Source organism: Thamnophis sirtalis, unplaced genomic scaffold (assembly GCF_051295495.1).
Source record: "Thamnophis sirtalis isolate CommonGarterSnake01/CBP01778 unplaced genomic scaffold, rThaSir2_p1.2 scaffold_10, whole genome shotgun sequence".
Classification (NCBI taxonomy): Eukaryota; Metazoa; Chordata; class Lepidosauria; order Squamata; family Natricidae; genus Thamnophis; species Thamnophis sirtalis.
The window spans coordinates 54,093,859-54,119,111 of NW_028261390.1; the positions used below are offsets into that span (position 1 = coordinate 54,093,859).

Sequence of the window (25,253 nt, forward strand, 5' to 3'; positions counted from 1 at the left end):
CCTTCTGGATCCTTATATATTCTGACACTTCAACAGGGGGATCTGTGCTTGCCATATTCAGTGATTGGTGGATGAGCTTTGTCTGCTATTCATCATAAAATTCTTGGCCATGGGGACAAGCTCACAAAGAAAGCCAAGAAGAAAAGAAAAGGAACCACAAGATGACATAGCCAAAAAGGATTTTGCTGAATTTTGGTATTAGCAAAATGAACAGAGTACGGTCCAAAATCTTAAGGGATATCCCTTACTTGTCCCCACCTAGGATTATCTATCCTCTTAACCATGCTGTGATGAATTTTCATGCAAATATTATTATGATTGTAAGCCTCCCAGAGTTATCTTGTGGCAAGATGGGCAGCCAAATAATTTAATAAATAAATAAATATTAACACTGATTTTTTAAATGATGATGATGATGATGATGATGATGATGATGATGATGATGATGATGATGAAAGCCTTGCATTTGTTTTGACACCTTACGTCAAAAGGAGGGGCTTTATTTTCAAGAGGAATATTTCAGTGGAAGGAACCTACTTGGGACTTGCACACCCATGGTGGCTTGTGAAGTTCCCGTGGTTCGTCCATGAGGCCAATGTTGAGAAAAGACAAGACACGAAGTTTCTCGGGATGGAGCGATGACGACCCAGATTGGGGGTCTGGTAGCCCCTTTTATTGAGATAGGACAAAGGCAGGAGGAGCAATAGCATGTGCTTAAAAACAGCCTGTAAAAGTACAATTTCTAATCTACTGCTCAGTCTATATATGGTCAAATCCTGGGCGTCATTGGTAGGGCACATCTCAGAATGTTATGTTATGCACTATCAGGATGTTATGGCGTTATAGGAGTTTGTTTTCTCCTGTGTGATTCAGCGTGGCTCTGCAACTATATTACAACAGTGGCTCCTACTGAAATAAATGGTAAACTGAGCTACGTTTTTGCTCTCCATTTTTTAAAAAAAAAAATCCTGTACTCTTTTGGTTTCTTTATTCTTTCATTTCTTTCTTTTTTCCTTTCCTCCCCAGGGAAAAGGCAAATCATTTTTGAAATGCATCACTTATCATTTATCATCAATCAGGCTGAGAACTGGATGCCACAGCCCAGTTGCTAGTCCAGCGCTTAGAAAAGCTACACCTGGCCCTTGGGGTATCTTGTAAGGGTACAGTTGGAAAAATCAAGAGGGCAGCATATTGGTGCAATTGAAGCTCCACACTCTTTAATGTGTGTCATGTGTGAGATACAGATTAAAATTAATAGTTGTCAAGAGCCAGAGAAATCATAAGATCCAGGCAGTTCAAATGGATGTAAATATTTATTGCAAGCTTAAGCTCTCTACAAGAGCCTGGTCATCTTCTACAGTAATACTTCAATCATATCATTGTGGTTGCCATCTTTATTCCATATCTTGCAGATACCCATGGCTGACATTTCTTGGTCAGAAATCGTGAAGAAAATGTTCCTTGTTTAGTTTAGGAACATTTTATGCCCATGAAAGGAAAGAGAATACCTGCTTTTTCTAAATGCTCCAGTCTCTGCTGACCCATTGAGCATCACTTGGACTGTTCCACAGGATGTTTCTGCAAACTAAAACAAGGAGGAACATTATTTCTTACTACCAACAAATCATATATTTTATATTTGGTTACTATTTTGTGTTTCCAAAAATTACAATAGATCTTTGAACACCTTATTTCTACAGGATTAATTTTCCTGCCACAATTTCAAACATATGTACTCATAACAAGACATACCCACCTATATCAATGCTGTCTGAAAATGGTTTCAGTTTTTCACAAAATTCATGGAAGAGGAAAAACTTTAATGTAATAATAAAACCAACAAATAGAGGTAGTCCTCAACTTATGGTTGCTTAACAATTGTTCAAAGTTACAATGGAGCCCTGAAAGCTACCATGTCTCCCTGAAAACACAACCTCCCCTGAAAACAAGCCCTAGCCTGATTTTCACGCCTGCGCCTAATATAAGCCCTACCCCCAAAATAAGCCCTAGTTAAGCCCCACCCACCATCTGGTTATAGGAGGTGGAGTGAGGCGCATGTGTAAAAATCAAGCTAAGGTGGGGGTGGAGCTGCCCCATGCACCCCACACCCACTTACCTTAGGACCACCTGCAGGAGACCTTATATAATCTTGGTTATTTTGGCGCCTCTAACACTGAGGAGAAATTCCCACAAATCCCCAAGCATTGCCAACCTCTCCCCCCTAGTAAAAAAAAAAACTAGAGCACAAGCTTCGTGCAGTATTAAAAAGAATAGAAAAGGGGGCTGCAGTGTATTGTTAAATGGACTGCTAAATTGGCAAAATGAACGGCTAAATTGGCCATGGCCACCCAGTCACATGACCATCAAGCCACTCCCACCCAGTCACATACCTACCAAGCCACCCTCCACGGGTCACATAACTGCCAAGCCACACTCACAAAATAAGCCACGCCCACAGAACTGGTAGTAAAAAAAAATTGAAACCCTCCACTGCTTTGGTAGATACCCATCATCACATCAATACAGGTAGTCTTTGATCTGCAATCACAAATAGGGCCAGAATTTCTATTAATAAGCCAAGTGAGCTACTAAGCAACATGACTTACACCCTATTTTACAACCTTTTTTGCCATGGTTATGTGAATCACTGTTGTTAAATAAAGTCTGAGGTTGTTAAATGAACCCAGCTTCCCCCACTGATTTTGCTTTGCAGTGGCTGGCTGAAAAAATTTAAATTGTAATCACACGATCCTGGAATATTGCAACTATTGTGAATATATGCCAGTTGCCAAGCACCTGAATTTTGAACATGTGACTGTAGGGGTGCTAAACACCTCATAGTTTCAATGGTATCTTAATTTTTTTGGGTGCTGTTATAACGGTCGCTAACTGAATGGATGTAAGTTGAGGGCTAACTGTATTTTGTACATTAATTAGCTAGTTTGCAGCTATGGAGTGCTGAAGAAAACTTAAAAATTGAACTGTTGGAAAATAGAATTGCTGCTGTTGGGGTGCAAGCATACCAGATGCTATTTATTAATGCAGAATCATTAATTAGCCCCCACGCAGATCTAGACGGCGGCCCTGTGGAACGCAAGCCTGTTCAGCACAGCTTTCAGTATCAGCACCTTGAGTCCAGAAAGAAATTTTTATTTCTCCCAATGAGAAAATGAAACTACTTGGATTTAATGACCAATAGGAGTTATTTTCTACATTGGTGATTGGGGTTCATTGCATTAAAGTATATATCAGTGATACATTATGCACATTTAGCATTGGGGCTAAAAAGAGATCAGCAAAACATACCATTTTAGAGGCCAATTTCCAATATACTGAACTGGGATTATTTTCACACTCAGTCCGTTTTGGACAAGATTCATAATTGACTCCTAGAAGAAAGATGTTTGGACATAAATATAATGTGGAAAGGATGAGATATATTAATATTTAATGTTACCCTCCTTTTATAAATAACCCGTGGGATCCATCAGGATTCTCTTTTTTCCTTAAATTGGAAGAAATGCTTTGTTTAAAAATGATTTATAGACTAAATAAAAGCTGTATTTTCATTTTCAGTGAAACAAACTTCTTTGTTTCATGTGATCAATTCTCTTTCCAGTCATTTTTAAAGGACTGGAAATACTGTACAATTTCTTCCTCCCACCATCCCTCCAAACAAGTATTGAGGTAAGAATTCTGCTTTTTCTACCTGAATCAGAGGGATTTCCACACCAGGTAATTCCATCTGCTATGTAGCCTAGCAAAGTATCTTCTAAGGTGAGGAAATCATGATTTGTTTTCGTGTAATGATGTGCCAGGTCATTTGTTTTGCTCCAAAATAAGGACTGCAAGTAAGAGGAACAAACATTTGTCATTTTTCAGCATTAACCAAATGATTTTTTATATGCCCACACTTCTTTTTAAAAATATTGTGTATTAATTGAGCTTTTCCAAAATTTGTTTCTGCTATTTACTTTTCATCTTGAAAAAAATTAGAATCTTTCTTCCAAAATTTGTCATAGGAAAAATGTTCTTTAAAGAGTAGCATATCCATCTCTAAGATAAATAAATAGACATATCAATAAATATGTTGGATCCATAGCTCCTGGTATTTTCCCCTATACTTCTTCTGTCAACTTCGAAATGGACTCATGAGTGAGTGGGTTCTTCGCAAAATGCTTAGGGGAAATGTGAAAGAAGCACTGGTTAAAGCAACGGAGTCTCAGAAAGTGCAAGTTGATAAGAGGTGGTCACCCCAGAAACCATTTCACATAGGAGAGAAAAGTGAATTTATCCACCAAGTATCTGAAACTGAAATTTGCCAAAAGCTGGGTTGAAAATTTATAGAACCCCATAGTGAAAATCATAAACCCAATTACAGTAGAGTTAAAAGTTGCCATGCCTATTGGGAAAAGTGCACCCAGTGTTCCATTTCAGTTTGCTTTAGCCAATGGTAGGGTCAGATCTAAAGCCAGTAGCAACAATAGTTCCAAGTCCAATTGTAGTAGAAGGGGAGAAACACTATGAGGTTAAAAGGGTCCTGGATTCTAGGTTGTACAAGGGGAAACTTCAGTACTTAGTCCATTGGAAGGGATACCCAATGTCAGAAACTAGACAGATAAAAGTACAGAATATGAAGGCAGAAAGATTAATAAAGAAGTGTCACAAGAAATATATTCAGAAATCAAAAGGTCCTTCTTAGGGACTTAGGGAATCACTGAATTCAATTAATGTACGTGTGCTTAATGTTTTCCAGGTGCTTCTCACTTTCTAGGTGGGTCCAACTGTCAACTTTGAAATGGATTCATGCTGCTCAGAGGTGGGTTCCTACCAGTTCGCACCTATTCGGTAGAACCGGTTCGTCAAATCTAACGAACCGGTTAGAAGAGGTTCCACCAGTGGACCCGGAAAGCAGGCCACACCTACAGAAGAAGTTCCAAAAAATTTTGAAACCCACCACTGGTCCTTGGATATGATTATTCTACCATGCTCATATTTATAAAACTCAGTGCCTCTGTGAAAGGTAAGGATAACTACTGCATTTGTGGTGCAATCAGAACATTGTGTGTGTTGAAGTTGTTTTAATGCAAACCAAAGATGCCTTTTAAAAAACAAGTTTACATCATATTCTTATGCATGCCAGTGCTGTGTGTGAAGTAATTTAAGGTGGTTCTGACAAGTGTCGTCGGCATCTTCATATTCGGTCACATGGGTGGCAAGTCACTCCCACAAAGGAGGCCACACCCACAGAGTAGATTTGAACAATTTTTGAAACCCACCACTGATGCTGCCACAGCCATTTTTTTGTTTCTCAGCTTGCCATTCAGTATGGGGGGAGGGAGAGATTTGGAATGTCAGACCAGACAATAACATCTCAACATCCTGTGGGAACCAAAGTCATCTCAACAGGTGCTGGCCAAAGGCTAGAAGGAGTTACCAAGGAAATGCTGTGATACCTGATTGGACAATGTGACCTGTGACAAGGAGGGACGGGAATATCTAGTCTTTAGTTATACAAAAATCACAGAAAATCACAGAGTTGGTTTCGCTTTCATGTGTGCCAAAATGACAAATATTCCTGGAAATACTTTTTAGGAATACATTCAGGATATTTCACTGCCTGAGTTGAAAATCACTGGTCTTCTGTAGAAGTTGATGATCTATTCCTAGGAAACATATTTCAACAACTTACAGAGGAGACCATGGGATATGGGCAAAATGATGACTACAATGGGAAGATCAAAGTTTCATATGGATATAAAAACCATGTTGAACTTTTGACTGCACATCACAATCACTCTGATAAAGTACTTTCACATTTATCAGATACTTGTGAATAATGGACAGTTCTTTCTTTTAATTAGTCACTGAAAAACAAAACAATTTAATGTATTTTTCTGAAGCCATAGCAAACTGGGAATCCCAGATGTAATCCTTTCCTTTCTCTGGAAATCTATTGGCACAACACACCTTGTTGCATGGTATGGGATATCTTGCTAGGTCCATTAAAGGCTGGTAATCTTCTATGGTCACCTTGCATGGGTCCTTGTACAGAAAGGCCTGTTCAAATAGTTTCCATACTCTGAGACAATCTTTATTTCTGCAGAGAGAGACAGACTTGAAGTTAAAAAAAATGGCTGCAAAATAGCTTCATTGTTGTTAAATCACAATGGTATCAAATAGCTGTGTCAAAGACATGCAATTGAAGGACCCATTCTTCTGATCCCCGATGTCATCTTCATCATCACCATTATCATTTGACCTCTCAGATTTTATTTAAAAATGCTTCGCTTTTGGAATATTTCAGGATGCAAATATAGAATTTGTCAGCAACCTAAGAGCCGAGGTGGCGTAGTGGTTAAATGCAGCACTGCAGGCTACTTCAGCTAACTGCAGTTCTGCAGTTCAGCTATTCAAATCTCACCGGCTCAGGGTTGACTCAGCCTTCCATCCTTCCGAGGTGGGTAAAATGAGAACCCGGATTGTTGTTGGGGGCAATATGCTGACTCTGTAAACCGCTTAGAGAGGGCTGAAAGCCCTATGAAGCGGTATATAAATCTAACTGCTATTGTTATTGCTATTGCTATTAAAGAGCTGCATCTTTATTTGGTATCACATATCTACTTCATGTTCACAGGAACCAAATCAATCAAAATTACATGGTAAATGAAGTCTATGTCAAAATCTCCCTCCCTCTAAAAATGTCAAAATACACCAACATCCTGGTATCATTATCCTGGGCATTTTCTTGCATCTCATAGGCCTTTATTAGAAGTACCAGTGTTGGTGGGATATTGAGACCAAAGTAATAGGATAACACAGTTGGAAGTTGCCTTAGAAGTCTTCTAGTCCAACTCCTTGCTCAAACAGTATACCCTGTACCAGCAGTCTGCAATCTTACACTCAAAGAGCCATTTGGACCCATTTCCCATGGAAAACAAAACAATAGGAGCCACAAAACCTGGGTGGGCATGGCCAACTCAATGTCACTCACTCCTGAGTCACATGACACCCCCACAGAAACACCTATCCAGGTTTTGTGGCTCTGTTTTCTTTTCTATGGGAATAGGTATCTCTCACATGCTTTCTCCCTCTCTATTGCCCTCTCCCTATCTCCCTCTGATCTCTTTTTCTTTCTCTCTCTCTCATCTCTCTCCCTCACCCATCTCTTTCTCCATCCCTCCCTCTCATCTCTTTCTCTCCCTCCCTCTCCCCCTCTTTCTCTCTCTCTCTCTCTTTCCCTCTCCCCAACTCTCTTTCTCCCACTCTCTCATCCTCTCACACTCATCACTTTCTCTCTCCCTCCTTATTTCACATCTCTTTTTACCTCTCTTCCTCCCTCTCATCTCTCTTTCTCTCTCCCCCCTCTCTTTCTCCCTCTCTCCCCCTCTCCCCGTCTCTCTGTGTATCACTCTGTGTGTATGTGTATGTGTGTGTGTGTGTGTGTCTCTCTCTCTAAGGCACGCACAAGGTGGATAAGTGCTCACTTAAGGAGGGTCTTAACAGGATGCACTAAGGCTCTGGCCATCACCTTGCTGTTCTGCCTCCACCCCCTGGTAGCTCTTTGGCCGAGCGCAGAAGGTGCGAGCTCCAGCCCGAAGCAGCAGGAAGTGAAGGCTGACTTATGCACCAATGTGGTACAGGGCCACTTAAGGAGAGTCTTCCCGCATGTGCGCACACTCCCGGTCCCACCACAGCCAGCCAGGGGGTTGTAAGAGGAAGAGGAAGGAGAGGAGGAAAGTCACCAGAGCCTTAGTGCAGGAATGAAGTGGCCCTGTACCTGCCTTCATGCCACTTTGATGCATAAGGCAGCCTACACTTCTTGCCACTTCAGGCTGGAGTTTGCGCCTTCTGCATTTGGCCAAAGAGCTGCTGGGGGGGGGGGGGCGACATGGCAAGGCGATGGCCAGAGCCTTAGCACAGGAGAGAAACTGCATCCTGTTAAGACTCTCAAGTGAGTGGCCGGCTGCCCCCGCGCATCTTTGCTGCACTTCGCTGCTCACTTAAGGAGAGTCTCCCCATGCATGTGCACCCTCCCGGTCTTACCACAGATGGCAAGAGGGCGTGAGAGGAGGAGGGGGTAGGAGGAGGGTCACCTGAAGGGAAGCCTCTGCTGTGGCTGGTGATCGAGCCTCAGCCAGTCCGGATTGCCAAAAAGAAGAAATAAAAAGACAACCTGTACACTGCCTGCCTGGCCTGGGCTGGGGGTGGGGGGGCTAACCACCTGCATAAATAGTACCTGGTGGCAGAAGAGGCAGAGATTGACATAACCCGAAACCACTACCACGCCGACAAAGCCTGGAGAAGATCCCCACCCCAGGGGTGGCGGGAAACATTCAAGTCCCAAACTGCCATGGCACTGAGGAATCAGATTGTTTCAAGTGTGGGAAGGCAGGTCAACACGCAGTGGAGTGCCATTCAAAAAACCCTGCCAGAAAGCCTGATCGCCCATCAGGGGGAAATCTACAAAACCCACCCACCCCCAAGGAAAAGAAACTGCATTGAGAAGCCAGGAGGCCATGGAGTTTCCCCCACAAACCCAGAGGAAGACGACCTGCTGGTAAGCAACCCAATTGAACTGCTCATGCTACCCCTAATACTTTTTATCCCCAGCCGAAGGAAAAGGGAGGAAGTAGCAGCATTACTGGACTCGGGGTGTACCCAATGCCTAATTAGCCCAACTCTGGCCGGGAGATTGGGAATTCACCTAAGGAAAATGAAAACCTCTATCTCTTTCTGCCAGCTAGATGGCATTATAGCAGGGGGGAACTAGCCATTTTTGCCAGAGAACCATTACAAATAAATAGCAATAGCAGTTAGACTTATATACCACTTCATAGGGCTTTCAGCCCTCTCTAAGCGGTTTACAGAGTCAGCATATTGCCCCCAACAACAATCAGGGTCCTCATTTTACCCACCTTGGAAGGATGGAAGGCTGAGTCAACCCTGAGCCGGTGAGATTTGAACAGCCGAACTGCAGAACTGCAATCAAAACTGGGGGACTATAGTGAAACCCTCACATTCATAGTAGCACCAAGAATGGAATGGCCACTAGTCCTAGGGCTCGCATGGCTATGGAAATGGAACCCTAAAATAAACTGGAGGGTGGAAACGTAAAATTCCAGAGACATTCACAAACCTCCCAGGGGGAAGGGAGGTGAAGAAAGGGAACAGAGAAATGGCCATGGCTAGTCAACCATGCTGAGGCCACTATCATCCCCAAAGAATACAAGGATTTGGTGGAGGTATTTAGTGAGGAGGCATCGGATGAATTCCCACATCATCACACCACAGATTGTGTCATTGAGATCTTACCGTGGGCTAAACTTCCAAAACCAAAGATGTACTGCATGTCCCCCAGAGAACTAGATAAACTCATAGCATTTATCGACAAAAATCTAAAAAGAGGTTTCATTGAACCTACCCAACCGAAAATAGTGGCCCCTGTATTGTTCCGTGAAAAGAAAGATGGCTCCTTACACCTTTGTGTTGACTACTGCAACTTCAACATGATTAGCATAGAAAATATGTACCTACTCACCCTCATGAAGGACATGCTGGCCCACCTCTCTAGAGGAAAAATCTTTTCAAAGCTGGATTTATGAGAGGTATATTACTGCATCAGAATTAGGAAAGGGGATCAGTGGAAGATTATTTAAAGTACTCCTTTTCAGACTACAAGGGGCGCCTGCCATGTTTATGCAATTAATTAATGAGGTGCTCCATGAACATTTATTCAAAGGGATCCTGGTTTATCTTGATTACATTCTCATCTACACCAAAACAAAAGCAGAACACATAAAAGTAGTCCAAACAATTCTTGTTAAGCTCTATGCAAAACTCTCTAAATGTTGAGTTCCACCAAGAAACAATTGACTACCTGGGACACAGACTATCCCATTAAGGGATAGAGATGGATCCACAAAAAGTAAAAGCCATCATCTATTGGGAGCCATCCCAAACTGTAAACAAATACAATTTTCCTGGGGTTTGCTAACTTTTACTGTCAATTCACTCCAGCCTTTGCACGAATTGCTCTCCCTGTTATAAATTTGCTAAAGACAAAAGGGGGGGATCAAAACCAAGGCAACCCCTTAACTGGACTATGGAATAGCAAGCAGCATTTGAAAAATTTAAACAACTATTCTCACCTGAACCAATCCTAAAACATCCAGATCCAAACAACCATTTGTTATCCAAGCTGACATCAGTGACATGGCAGTAGGAGCCGTCCTACTGCAAAACAATGAACAGTGACAATTGCAACTGTGTGTATACACATCTAAAAAATTGACAGAAACTGAGCAAAGATGGGCTATATGGGAGAAACAATCTTATGCAGTATGATGGGCCCTCTTCACATGGAGGCAATTCTTAGAAGGAACAAAATCCCCTTCAAAGTCTGGACTGATCATAAAAACCTAGAAGCTCTGATGACACCATGAAAACTCTCCCCCAAACAAGTAAGTTGGGCACAATACATTAAACAGTTTAGTTTCACCCTCAAATATCTCCCAGGAGGAAAAAACTTCTTAGCTGATGCCCTGTCCAGAAAACCCCAATACAACAGCAAAAAGACTGAAATTGTTAAACCTATGCTCCAAACACCCCAGCTAGCCACCAAAGTAATTACCTGAGCACAAGCCAAAAAGAATCACTTGCTGACAATGCACCGCTTTCTAAATTTAAGGAGGGTCTCTTTAAGGATGACTGGTTCCATGCACACACATCGTTGCTCAACGATGACTTAGTCTGAGTAGAAAACAAACTTTACATCCCTGCTAGCCAAGGATTGGATTTCATGAAGCAATGCCACGACTCCAGGATAGCTGGACATTTTGGATTTGTGAAAATTCTACACCTCCTCAAAAGACAATTGTGGTGACCATCCTTTAAAAAAGACATTGAGAGCTACATTGCTAACTGCCCCACCTGCGCAGCTCCAAAAAGGCAACAAGGAAAATCCCCAGGACTTTTACAAATGGTAGCAGGACCTTCAGCACTCTGGAGAGATTTCTATGGATTTTATAGTGGAGCTACCTGAAAGAACAGGAAACACACAGTTATTTGGGTTGTAATGGACCTCTTTTCAAGACAGGTCCACTTCAGAGGTGGGTTCCTACCAGTTCGCACCAGTTCGGTAGAACTGGTTCGTCAAATCTACCGAACCGGTTAGAAGAGGTCCACCAGAAAGCAGGCCACACCTACAGAAGAGGTTTCAAAATTTTTTGAAACCCACCACTGACACACACACACAGAGAGAGAGACTCACACAGAGAGAGAAAGAGAAAGAAAAGAAGAAAGAAATAAAGAAAAAAAGAAAAAAGAAAGAAAAAGTGAGAGAGATGAAAGAAAAAAAGGAAAAAGGGACAGAGAGACAAAAGGAAGGAAAGAGAAAAAGAGAGAGAGAGAGAGAGAACACATGGCCAGCAAGCCACTCCCACCAGGTTACATGGCTGGCAAGCCACTCCCACAAAGGAGGCCACACCCACAGAGTAGGTTTGAAAATTTTTTGAAACCCACCACTGGTCCACTTCATACCCTGCCAAAAGATCCCAATAGCCAAGGCACTAGCAAAAATGTTTTTAGTCTACATTTATTGCCTCTATGGAGTTCCCCAACTGATTATCTCAGACAGGGGTGTCCAATTCACCTCCAAATGTTGGCGGGCTTTCTTAAACCTGTTAGGCTCCACCCAGGAGCTGTCCTCTTCACATCATCCTCAGACAAATGGCAGGGTTGAAAGAACCAATGCAGTATTGGAACAATATTTAAGGTATTTTATTAACTATCAACAGGACAACTGGACTGACCTGTTACCTTTTGCTGAAGTAGCTTACAACAACTCTGTATACCGCAGCATTGGCTTCACTCTATTTCAGATTGCCACAGAACAAGAATTCAACCCCATGCCACAGCTACCAGCTACAGAACCGGACATCCTCTCACTTAAGGAATGGATAAACAATCCACTTGGCCACTGGTCAGACTAGTTCTACAAGAAGCTAGAGCAGCTTTTAAAATTCAAGCTGACAAGAAGCACTGTGAATTCAAATCATTCAAAGTGGGGGATTGTGTATATCTATCCACAAAATTTCTACAATCCTTATGACCATCTAAGAAATGGACCAAAATTCATTGGCCCAATCCCCATCACCAGAATCATTAACCCCATCATGATGGAACTCCTCCTTCCTAAGACACTTAGGCAAGTTCATTCAGTGTTTCACTTCTTAGTGGTGAACTGCAAAAGGGTTTCAATAGACTGCAGAGAAACATTGGGTGGATACACCTAAGATTTTTGGCTGTTCCAACTCTACTGTCACCAGATTCACAATCCAGATAATAGGGAAATATGTACTTGGGTCCCAACTTTTTACAGGGTGGCCTCAGTTTCAGATAGTTGGATAGTTTTGCATAAAGTTGAACTCTCCACAATCATGCTGAGCGGCCATGATCCCCCCTCCCCAGCCAGCCAGCCCCACCTCGTCTACTCCCTGCCTGGCTAGCTGGTTGGTGCAAAGCCTCAACATTCTTCTTCTCCTCCTCCTTCTCCCTGCTCAAGTAGTGGTGGGTTCCATGGGTTTCATTCCTCCCTCGGCACAGCAAACTCTGGTGGACTGGACGTTGGTGTGATAGTCACTCAAACAGTAAGACCTGAATGCACAAGTGAGCAGTACACCTGGGCCACACATGGCGTTAGTTCCTGTGCCCAGCTGATTCTATGACGACCTTCTCAGCTTGGGCCATGGTGAGACCAGGTTATCACAGAAGGAGCATTTTTCTTGATTGGGCAAAGCAATAGTCAGTTTCTACTGAAGAGACGGGCTTTTAGTTATTTTTATATTCTGTAAAACTGATGATAGCATTGAAGAAAGAAGAGTAAGAAGGGCTTGTCTATCAATAGTCTATACAAACTATAGTCTATCGATGTATTTATTCAATGAGGCAATGACTAATTTTGCTAGACCAGTTTTACTGATTATTTAGAATTTTGTGTTATTAGCCTCTGTGCTAAACCAATTTTATGTGTTTTCTATGTCTCTTTCCCCTGTATATTCCATTTTATAGAGAGAGCTTTGGCTTCAGTGATTTAATAAAGGAACTTTTCATTAAAACAATCCCATGTGAAAGACTGCAGTTCCACAGCTACCTTTCAAGATTGGGTCAAGATTGCATTTCCAGGTTTTGAGTAGAAGAATCCAACCTACCTTTCTTTTTATTTTCCTAGAACTGGACTGAAAAGGGTGTCATTGTTTGGCACTGCAATTGTTATAAAATTAGTATGCTTTTCCCTAATGAAGATTGTCTGATTGAACAATGGATGAAAAAATGTCAGGCCCGAAGAACTAAGAATGACATGTAGAGTTACTCCTGAGTAGTTCCTTTATTGTTATTCACTTACAAACAAATATCTTACCAGACTAAGGCAATTATCTGCAATAACTATAAATAGATTATGTGAATTGCTAAGGAGAGTCCAACCTTGCTCTCTTCTTGCCCGCTGAACATTCCAAGCGCCACTGTCTTGTTGCTCTCTGGGAAAGAGCTCCTGCCTCCTGCAACTCCAGGCTACATTCTATCAGAAAAGTAGAGTTCAAATCCAAGGCAGAGGTGAAAGGTTGACCTTTACTCAAATAACTGGGAATTATAGACCTGTCAGTGAAGCATATTAAAATTCCTCTGAAGATAAAAGAACTAATAAGACAGGGTCCTTAAAAGCAGCATGTGAATTCTGAATCCTATCTTTCATCTAAGACTCAGTTTGTATATTTCTGATTGTCTTCATTTCATCTCTGATTGTAATTCCTCTCATATGGGTTGATTAGCTTCTGCCAATCAGGATGTTTTCTATTCAATCCTATGGGTTCCTAATTCCTTTTCAGGAACTAGTTTTGTAATCATACTGATGGCTCTAAATTATTTGTCCACTCGAGCAATGCAAGAAAGGTAGTATGATTTGTGCAGTGCACATAAGCATATTTCATCCCCTTATATTTTGTACTACAAATACCATTATCTCCAGCCAATGTGAGCAATGTCGTGTATTCTGAGAATTGTAATCCAAATCACCTGCAATAAAGCAGGTTGTCTATCTCTATGATGGAGAAAGTAGTCAGGTGAAATCAATGCAGCTGTTCCAGCATTGGTAAAATGCACTTCTGGCCTAGTTAGCAACCCTTGCAGACATATTTTGATTTCATTGCAGATTCCAAGTTAATGAATTTAATCTGGGAACTCTCCTACTTCAGCTAAAATCCCCCCCAAAAAGTGTGCAGAGTATCATCATATCAAATGTAGCCCAAATAACCAGCCAGGAAAATAGAAAAAAACTCACAAAGCAGTGACAAATTTTGAAAAGCAAAACGAAAGAACTTCGTACTGGAACACAGCAAAAAAGGAAGCCATCTGAACCACGTACAGGAATCAGCTTCAAAGTTCTACAGTGGTCAAAAAATATTCAGGCCCTAACCCTTACCCAGGGGTGTCAAACTTGCATCATCACGTCATTGTCACATGATGTACCATTATTCCCCCCCCCTTCGCTAAACCGGGGGTGGGCATGGCCAGTGCATGACAGATCTGGTCTTCAGGTTGCATGTCAGGGTTTCAAGTAACACCCCCAATGAAAGAAGATTCCGAGGCTTGAAGTTCCTCAAAGTTCCATTTTATTTGAGGTCATATTGGCACATCTGGGAAAGCTTCCAGGTTTTCCCCACCTAAATGAAAGTTCAAGACCTTGCCCAGAACCCACATGTCCATCACATGGCCCAATCAAGCACCGTCCCAACTGGAGTTGCCTCCCAGTCATACCCCTCCAGGTGCAGAGCAACTGTCCTTGACTCTCAAAAAAAGGAATGTTATTATATCTCTCATACTCCCTATAATCCTCCCTCCTATTTTCCCCAGCATTGAATTTGGCAGGCCTGAAGGACCAATGCAAAAAATGGCTTCCAGGCCTGACAGTGCGAGTTTGACTCCCCTGCCCTAACCCTTTTGGTATACCATTTTTTAATATTTAAAATCAGGGATGGGATTCAAATAATTTAACAACCGGTTCTCTGCCCTAATGATTTCTTCCAACAGCCAGTTCACCAAACTGCTCAGAAAGTTAACAACCCGTTCTCCCAAAGCGGTGTGAACTGGCTGAATCCCACCACTGCTTAAAAAAGTCATTAGGGCAGAGAACCAGTTGTTAAATTACTTTTATCTCACCACTGGGTTAGAGTACAGTATTTCTATGGCTAGTCTGTTTCATAGACAGAGAGAATCTTTCAATGGTTGGCCAGTATAAAAGCAGTGCAGAGCAGGGAGTTATATCAGTCTGTCTTCCAAACATAGATAGCCTAAAAGGGAGAGATTGTAGAGGATCTTCAAAACATAAATATGGTAAAATTCAGAATCTAGAAGACTTATTACTTGGTCTTGTTTGACCTACAGAAACTAGCTTTCAGAAGCGAAGGTAGTTCAACATGGATGTGGTATGCTAAAGTATGTTAGCATACATCTTATGCTGAATTTAACAATTGGAACAAACAATTGGAACAATGAGAAACATATTTCTAGAACTTAAGAAGCAAGTGACTCAATGGTATTTTTTCAGTGCAACAAAATCTTTTGAATAGCCTAGACATATTTGACATGCTGAGTGTCACACAGAAAAAAATACGACAGAGAGAAGGTCAGAACACAAGAGAAACTTGGCTAAGAATGTATGATTCAGAGTCTTTAACATCTGAAGGAAGTCAGGAAATAGAACAAAGGAGCCTTTTTCTCTACACAAACACCACTTTTGAACTATTCCAGAATGTGTGGTATTGACCTTCTCCTGGACCTGAAAAATCAAGGAAAAATAATGAAAGGAGAATGGAGATTGGCCAGAAGTGCATTTTGCCAATGCTGGAACAGCTGCATTGATTTCACCTGACTACTTTCTCCATCATAGAGATAGACAACCTGATTTATTGCAGGTGATTTGGATTACAATTCTCAGAATGCACGACATTGTTCACATTGGCTGGAGATAATGGTATTTGTAGTACAAAATATAAGGGGATTAAATATGCTTATGTGCACTGCACAAATCATACTACCTGGTGCAGTGAGAGCTTGGCTCTGTCTCCAGATTAATCATCACTCATCCATATTACTGCTCTACTCTATTTTACTCTACCCCATCTCATCCCGCACCAATCTATCTGTTCTTCCTCTTTGATTTTCCTCCAATTTGGAATTAGTTACCTATTTACTCACTAGGAACAAAGGCTAATTGCTGTAATGATCAAATCATAATGTAATTGTTAAAAACCAGGGATGGGGGCAAAAAACTTCAAGATGGCAGCAAGAATTATGTGATCGAAATCCCCCTTCTCCTTACATAACCAGAGGTGGGTTGCTGCTGGTTTTACTACCGGTTCGCTCCGTGCGTGTTTTGCGCAGAACAATTTACAGTGAACTGCGCGTGCACAGTCACTACAAAACAACATGGCAGCGACATCAGCGATGGTGGTGACATGGTTTGGGGGTGTGGCAAGCCTGGGGCGCTGCTGGTTCTGTGACCCAGGGAAAAATACCACTACCAGTTCAGCCGAACCATGCCAAACAGGGAGCAACCCACCTCTGTACATAACCCATAAAAAAGGTGGGACTTGGGGGCTACCATTTTGGCCCTTTGCCCCCTCTATGCAGTTGCCCCTTGACATTTCATCAAAGTTTTTTTCCATTTAAGAATAAACCTGCGTAATGCAATATTATAAGTATATTAATATATCAGTGCTAGTTTTTGTTCTGATAAATGGTTTTAATTGAATAAGATCAAAATGTAAAAATGCTGCCATTTTTTCTCATGAGAATTCAGATAGTCCTCGACTTATGACCACAACTGAACCCAAAATTTCCATTACAAAGCAAGGCAGTTAAATGAGTTTTGCCCCCATTTTATGATCTTTTTGCCACAGTTGTTAGCAAATAATAGCAATAGCAGTTAGACTTATATACCGCTTCATAGGGCTTTCAGCTCTCTCTAAGCGGTTTACAGAGTCAGCATATCGCCCCCACAGTCTGGGTCCTCATTTCACCCACCTCGGAAGGATGGAAGGCTGAGTCAACCTTGAGCCGGTGAGACCCTAACCACTGCACCACCTCAGCTCCTCTTATATACCGCTATAAGGGACATGCTTAAGCACACCGTGCCCACTATCCCTGTCCTAATGCTTCTTTTTATTCATATCCATTTCACATATCCAAAATCGTGTTTATACTTACATATGTTATCCAATACATGCTTGATGAAATAAATACAATTACAAATTTAAAAAATCACAGCAGTTTTAAATGAATCATGTAGTCATTAAACTAATCTGGTTTCCCCCATTGACTGTACTTGTCAGATGCCAGCTGGGAAGGTTACAAATGGTGATTACATGTAGTCACCTTGTTTAATGATAGAGCTACATTGCCCAAATTAAAACTATCACATTACAAGTCAGAAGACTGACACATCTAATTTTTGGGGTGAGTGGGCAACAGAACTGCCCAAATCAGTAAAAGAACTACCCTCCAGTTTGAGGCATGAAACATAGAAATTTGAATATAATCCTGGCTTAAATCTATTTTCACAAACAAAGAGAAATTTCATTCTCTCTGAATCAGAACATATATTCCTAGTAACTTTTTACCTGTTCTAATTTCAAAAAGATTGCACACAAGTTATTACTCTTAGCAGGAAGCATATGTGATTAAGCAGGAAATTAGTTCTTTTTCCCAACATCTAAGACATGGTATAATGAAGGTCAAACTGTTTTGAAGGTGAAGTTTATATAGTTCAACATTCACCTTAAAAGTCAGTTTAAAGAAAGAGATCTCTTTCTGATCTCTTTCCCTTATTTTGACATGCAGGTGGTCTTTGTTTAAGAAATCCTCACTTAACAATCTCTGCAATCCTTGTTTAATGGTGACAATCAGGATTGCTGGAATTGCCATTTCTGAGCTGTGACAACACTGCATTTTACAGTATCTTTTGGCAACAGAAAGTTTGGTTCTAACTGCCACTGTTAAACAAGAACTAGCTGTATTGTTTCCTGAATGAAGAAAAGACAAAGGTAGCATATTGGCTTACAGTTAGTCCTTGAGATATAGTATGACCATAATTCATTCCATAACTTTGGTCGCAATCCGATTTGGTCGTGACCCGAACCTAATTTTGGAAATTTGGCACTTACAAAAAAAAAATGGCATGGAAGGAGAAAAAAAATAATTTTTTTGGTAAGAACCCGATTTGGTCATGGTCAGAAGCATTCATGACCAGAGGTTCTACAGTACAACATATTACTTAACAAACTTTCAAAATTAAACACCCCAAAATTATCTACGACCTGTTTCAAAGTTACAGTGGCTGTAGCACCCCTGAGGTCATTTGACCTTACAACCAACCACAAAGCTGCTGCAACACCTCCACCTCTCCCCCCCCAACCCAATATGAGACCACTCAACGGTTGCGTCTGTTCCTCATATGCCCATCACCCATTGCACTTTTCTTTTGAAGTTCTCTGGACCTTATGTTGGGAAAGGAGGGCAGGCCACATGTTCTTGGGCTACACAGAGATGATTTGAAGGTGGCTGCCCCACCCACTTGTTTGTTGGGGACAAAATGGTGGCTGCCTGACAAACTACTTCATTTTGTTGCCTTAAAAAGATCTGCAGAGTGCTGCAGATGCTTTCTGAAGCACTCAGAATTATTGTGTAGATCCTGTTAAAGCAGCAAAACATTCAGGTTACTGGGCCACATAGCGGTGACCTAAATGTAGTATCCCTTGCTTCACTTAATAGCCTGGGTATTTAATGCTTCATTAGAGAGAACAGGGATGTGAGGATGAGAGATACTTCACATAATGACTATTGGGACATGCCACTGTAATGAGCAGATTCCATGAGAGTCATATTTTGAAAACTATCTGTATTTTATAACCAGATTTATGTAGCATTTGCCATCTATCTTACAATTTTACTATATGTATATGGCATTAAATCACCTATTTACAAACATAATAAAATAGACATATGGCATTAACATTAACAAAAATAATAACAATTGATGTAATCACTCTATAATTTTTGAAAGTCTGAAGTGAGACTAGCACAACCACTCTACCAGTTAATGACTTACAAAATTTAAATATTACAGAAGCAGAAATGATGCCTAAGAGATGGAGAAATGGGGGCTGAATAGTTCCCAGTGTAGCCTGCCTGCCTGACAAAGAAAATACTGATTTGTATAAACTAGATTTTAAACAAAAATTGATCCATAAATACAGCATGACTACACTCCACAAAAATATGGAAGAAATACTTTGGAATGAGAGTGAACATGAATATAGTATATCTCTGTTTAAAGTGCTGTGATCAAACTTTGATGTGTTTTTTTTAATAAAAAAGATCAGTTATCATTTAAAACCATTAGCAACCCAGAAAGGAAAGGATGTAGATTAATATTAATATATCTCCTCAAATCCTGTAAGAGTATGATTCTCTAAAGAATTCAGCAATACCAAGAAAAATTAAAGGCAATCTTAAAATGGTATGCATTTAGAAGTTGCTCTCAATGCTCTCTATTCAAGTATTTAAGTAAGATTTCAAACTTTTTTCTGATTTCCAAATGAGTCTGGAAAGAAATACTACCACTGTCTTAAGAGTTACATTTATTTCGAAGAATTGTCTCCTTTTAAAGAGATAACATCTTCCTTTCAAGCTCACACTAATTCACTAAAATTGCAATCCCTTGATAAAATTCCGGAAGCATCTTACTTTCACAACAATAACAATACATTCCTTTACTATTGAGTTTTGCAGATTACCACCTCTATTGCATAAATACTTACCAACCAATTTAAAAAAATACAGTGTCTAATTCAATCAGCCATGCATTTCCAAATTTAATCACATTTCTCTGTTTCCTGATTTAAAATCCTGATTTCCTTGAGAATATAAATTAACAGGACTTTTTTTTATAACCATGGGATATTTACTTAACAATGAGGCACACAAGGTTTATCGTGAGTTAATCTTCCTACTAGAATTACAATTCTAGTGTTTGCATTACTAATGTTTGCATTAGTGAGCAGGAAATCCAACTGAATATAACTAGATTACTTCTGAGTAAATTTATAGAGATACCCCTGAAATGCAAATCCATGATTCAAGACAAAGTAAAATCATGAAGAGCCAGAATTTTTCTCTCTCCAAATTCATACCTGAAATACAGAGATAATCTACAGGTAGTCCTTGACTTATAAGAGTACATTTAGTGACCACTTAAACTTACAACAATACTGAAAAAAGTGATTTATGACCATCCCCATGGTTGCGATCAAAATTTGAATGCTTGGCAACTGATTCATAATTACGACAACTATCTGAAAAGTAAAATCAATGGGGAAGCTGAATTCACCTAACAACTGGGTAACTAACCTGACAACTGCAATGACTGTGGCAAGAAAAGTTGTAAATTGGGGCAAAATTCACTTAACTATCTCACTTAGCAACATAAATTTTGGGCTCAATTGATTTGAACAATTAATGCAATCTTATTTTGAAGAACACCTCTCAAATCCATCTGTCATCATCTCTCTCTCTTGTATTATACCCTTTCATTAGCCCTCTTATACGTTATACTTTCCACTCCCCAAGAAGTCACTGGAATGTCTCATTTCCAGTCTGAAATGCCATAGCATGTTAAAAAACAGTCCTAGGTTTGTAACTTCAGAACCATGAGTACCCATGAATCACTCTTAACAGAGAAAAGTTATGCTTTTGGGAACTTGCCACATTCAGAGGATTGTGAAAGAAACAATCAAAGGATCAAGCTGCTGGAGAAAAGTTTCAATACTTTACTTTGTGGTTAAAGAGAAAGGAAGGGTAAGTGGGAATATGACAGAGATATCCCACACTTGTACTACTAAACCCTCCTTTCTCTTTCTGATTTTGCTCTAGTGATAGGTAATTTTAAACAGAATAACAGAGTTGGAAAGGATCTTGGAGGTCTTCTAGTCCAACCCCTTGCTCAAGCAGGACATCCTACACCATTTCAGACAAGTGGCTGGATTTTTTTTAATGGATTTTCAGAGAAGGCAATCAATTGTCAGGTATATATTAGAGACAACAGACATGCCTATACTACTTGCTGTAGAAGAAATGTGAAAATGTCTCTGTATATGGATTTCCCATTAATTGAAATAGTTTGCTGGGATAATTGAAATTCTGATATGATCAGCCCTGAAGAATGCAGATGCATTTGAAGGCAGAACATAGATGTTTATATTATTTTATTATTTTATTTTATCTTTAATAAAATGGAGCTCCTCAGAAGAAAATAGCAAGCCTATTTGCTATAGACTGTTATATTCTTGCAAGTATGATACATTTCAGAATAAAATTGTTTTCAACTGCTACAAGGTATTTATTTTTCTGCAAAAGAAGCCCCAGACATTTCCTTTTCCTACTTATTTCCTTTTTGCATACCCTTTGGATCAATCCTTCTTCCAGTCTTTGCAAGAAGAACACCCTGCCACTCACCTGAGTTCAGAATTTATTGTATTGATGAAGTTGTAACATCTTCCTAGGACAATTTCCATCAGGTGTTCAGTGGTCCCTTTGCCTTTCCACTGCTGTTCTTCTGCAGCGGGAGTCTTCTTCTTTCCAAACCTGAGCAGTCCAATAATCACAAAAACAGTCAGGGTGCCCAAAAACAACACTATCGCCCCTGTCAAAATCATTTTCTGTTTCCTTGTCCAAGAAGAACTGTTTTGAAAGGGCATCTTAGTAAAAGATTCTGAAAAGCAGCAACAGCTGCACTTTCTGCCTCCTTCACTTCTGGCAGCAATATAGCTTTCGTGTGGTTCCTGCCCCTGTCCCTCCTCCTCCTCCTATTTTTCTCTGCTGGCTGAGTGGCTCACGCTTGTAAAGACACACTTGCAGAGAAGCCTGAGATGCACTTCTATTGGCTCAAGGGAAAAGCTTCACTTGAAGTTGGACAGCACCAGCTTGACTCAGATTCTGTCTCATTGAATGGTCACCAGTGGAGACTTGTCACTCTGGTTTTAATTCTGCTTTGCGTCTTGTAGTTTGTTTCTTCTGAGGGAAGAATACTAATATTCATTTTAAAAAACATTACATTTTAAAATGCAGAAGAGTCACAGCATGGGGAAAAGTAAAGGGCAGTTAATGCAGGGGAAGAAGAATGCTTTCTAGGACTAGAACTATTGCTTTTACAAATATTTGTATTTTCATCTTTCTCTAAGAATGTTCTCAAATGTTTTCCTGCTAAGCCAAAAAGGCCCCTTAAGAAACTTGATTTACATAAACCCAGAGAAATGGCTGTTTTGGGTTCATATGACTAAGGCTGATTCAAAAGATATATGTGATGGGCCAAAAGAATGGTAGTGCTCAAAGCAGCTTTTGTGCAAACACAGCCAAAACATAGGAATATATAACCCTGTTGTCCATATTTATTACTTTGAATCACTGCTGGTTTGGTACACCCTTTTCAGTACCCATATTTCATTTATCCTTTGTGTCATAAATGCCAAATCAGTTATAAAATATATAATTTCAAGATGTACAGCCATACCTGAGTTTTTTTCATTTGCATGAAAATACTGATGTAGCACTGGATAAGCATGCCACACAGCTAGAGTTAACTTTAAACTACAGGCAGCCCATCTTGTTCCCAAAACTCTACCGATCTTTAGAAATCCAAGTTGTTCAGATAAGTGCCGAGGTGGCGCAGTGGTTAGGGTGCAGTTCTGCAGCCACTTCAGCTGACTGCTAGTTCTGCAGTTCGGCGGTTCAAATCTCACCGGCTCAGGGTTGACTCAGCCTTCCATCCTTCCGAGGTGGGTAAAAGGAGGACCTAGATTGTGGGGGCAATATGCCGACTCTGTAAACCACTTAGAGAAGGCTGAAATCCCTATGAAGCGGTATATAAGTCTAACTGCTATTGCTATTGCTATTTTGGTAAGTTCCATTTGGCTCTTACAGGATTTATGAAAAATAGTGTAGCCTGAGGTTTGACTAAGCCAATGGAGGTGGTGGAGGGCTGACAGGCCAGGCTGTTAGGGAGGTAGACCAGACCCACCTGGTGAGACTGACTCATGCTGGATTGCACTGATGGAAACAGCATGGGGGGTTGCTCCAGGGGTGGGTTCCTGCCAGTTCTAACCTCTTCTATAGAAGAGGTTCCACAAATCTACAGTGCCGTTTAGAACCTGTTCCAGCTCCCTCCCCTCGCCCATCCGCACACCATCAAGATGAAGAGCGAGAGGAGGAATTCTGGGAGTTGAAGTCCACAAGTCTTAAAGCTGTCAAGTTTGAACACCCCTGGGTTTTTTTTTCTAAAGGCTAATGGGTGCAAAGGTCTTGTAACTTGACAGATTTAAGACTTGCGTGCTTCAAATGCCAGAGTTTCTGAGCCAACATTTTGGTTGCTCAGCAAGAGCGTTGTTAAGTGAGTTTCACCACATTTTACAAGTTGGCCATGCCCACCCAGTCACATGGCTGGCAAGCCACTCCCACCCGGTCACATGGCCAGCAAGCCACTCCTACAAAGCAGGCCACACCTACAGAAGAGGTTCTGAAAAAATTTGAAACCCACCACTGGGTTGCTCCCTGGGAAGATCAATTCCTCTGGGTGGGAAACATAAAAGTCAGCTGGCCAAATAGCACCATTGCCTGCCTAGGTTTTTGATGCCACCCCATGCTGCCAAGGATTAGCTGGCCAAGCCTCTCTGCCGATCCATCCAGGACCTGGCTGCGAGTCACACTCTGGTACTTCCACTCCCCAGACTCACTGAGGTCCAGGGGTCCCATTGATCTCCACTTGAGGATGGCTGTCCCTTCCTCCCTCATTGAGGTGACCCGGCATTCTCTCACTGGCTCCTGGAATGCAGACTGGTAGCTGGTGTCTTCCTGCACCCGGTAGAGCTCCTGGGTGGCCAACCACTTGGCATGAGCTTTAGGCCAGGCTCCCATTGGTGCTTGATGTAACTATCTCACTAGTAGTGAGGTGACTGGTGCTTGATGTCCACTGCCCCCTGGGATGAGGCAGGGGGAGGGAGATATTGTAGGTTTTCATTAACTCCGCCAAAGCTCTGCCAGTGGCCACCATCTCCTCCATCTTCTTCTCCATCTTCTTTGAGTCTTCCCACTGCCCGGTAGACCAGATAAGCAGCTGGGGCTCAGAACTCTAGATAGCGGCTCCGGATGGAGCAGGGAGTTTCTGTATGGTTTAGCAGAGTCGGTTTAATGTCAGGATTTCAAGTAATAGATCCATAGCAAGCAAAACTTTGAGGCAGGTAGATTCCTCAAAGAGTATCTTTATTGGAAATATCATATTGGCAAATAATTGATGAAAACCAGCTCTGAATGGTCTTTTGGTTTTCATCTAATTAAAAGTGAAAGTTTTTCCCTCAATCCCAAACAATGTTATATGGCCCAAACAAGGCAACATCCACTGGTGTGGTGACATCATTTCTCCTTCCTTCCTCCAGGTGTGAAAATGTCCTTGGTTCCCAAGAGAAAGTATTTTATGTTGACTACACAGCTATTTCTAATCCCCCCTCCCTATCTCTCAGTTCCAGTGTGGCAGCACTGAAGGTCCAAGATGGTTTCGGCCAGGCCAGCTTCAGGGTTGACATTTACACAGGTTTGGGAGTAGCATTTCCAAGCAATTAAGTCAGGTATTGTTTTATTAAGCAACTAAGGTTTATTGGGAAGGAGAAAAGTATCTCTTCTGGTGTTAAAACATCTGAAGGTGTGAGCTGCTCCTTATCTATATCATCTATTACACACCACAATCTGAAGATTGAGATATAAATGGAATCCTATCTTGTGAAGGAGATATTTGACAAAACATCTACAGATTTTGAGTTATCCAATAATAATATAGGAAAATGGAACAGCTGATGGCTATATATCTGTGATGTGGAACCTATGATACACGTGTGGCACGCAGAGCCATTTCTGAGGGCACGCGAGGCATTGCCCTGTCAGCTCCAGCGCACGTGTGCATGCTGGCCAGCTAATTTTCGGCCTTGGTTTTTGGCCATTTTGCACCCTCCAGAGGCTGTCCTGAAGCCTCAGGAGGGTGAAAAACTGCCCAATGTGCAAACCAGAAGTTTGGGAACCTGACTTCCAGTTTGTGCGTTGGGCCTTTTTTTTGCCCTTTGCAAGCTTCAGGAAAGCCTCCTGAAGCCTTCGGA

The 25,253-nt window shown here is 41.2% G+C and overlaps 1 protein-coding gene across 1 annotated transcript in view; it reads right to left on the minus strand.

The window, feature by feature from the left end:
* The window catches only part of LOC106543891 (ADP-ribosyl cyclase/cyclic ADP-ribose hydrolase 1), a 45,929-nt gene extending 24,028 nt beyond the window's left edge, over window positions 1-21,901 (minus strand). Inside the window, exons 1-5 of the mRNA XM_014059997.2 lie at window positions 21,571-21,901; window positions 5,971-6,100; window positions 3,710-3,845; window positions 3,307-3,389; window positions 1,509-1,585 (exon numbers count right to left, since the gene is read on the minus strand). Coding sequence (XP_013915472.2) covers window positions 1,509-1,585; window positions 3,307-3,389; window positions 3,710-3,845; window positions 5,971-6,100; window positions 21,571-21,812 — 668 coding nt within the window. The 5' untranslated portion in view covers window positions 21,813-21,901. The remainder of the gene's footprint in view (window positions 1-1,508; window positions 1,586-3,306; window positions 3,390-3,709; window positions 3,846-5,970; window positions 6,101-21,570) is intronic.
* Window positions 21,902-25,253: the final 3,352 nt, after the last annotated feature.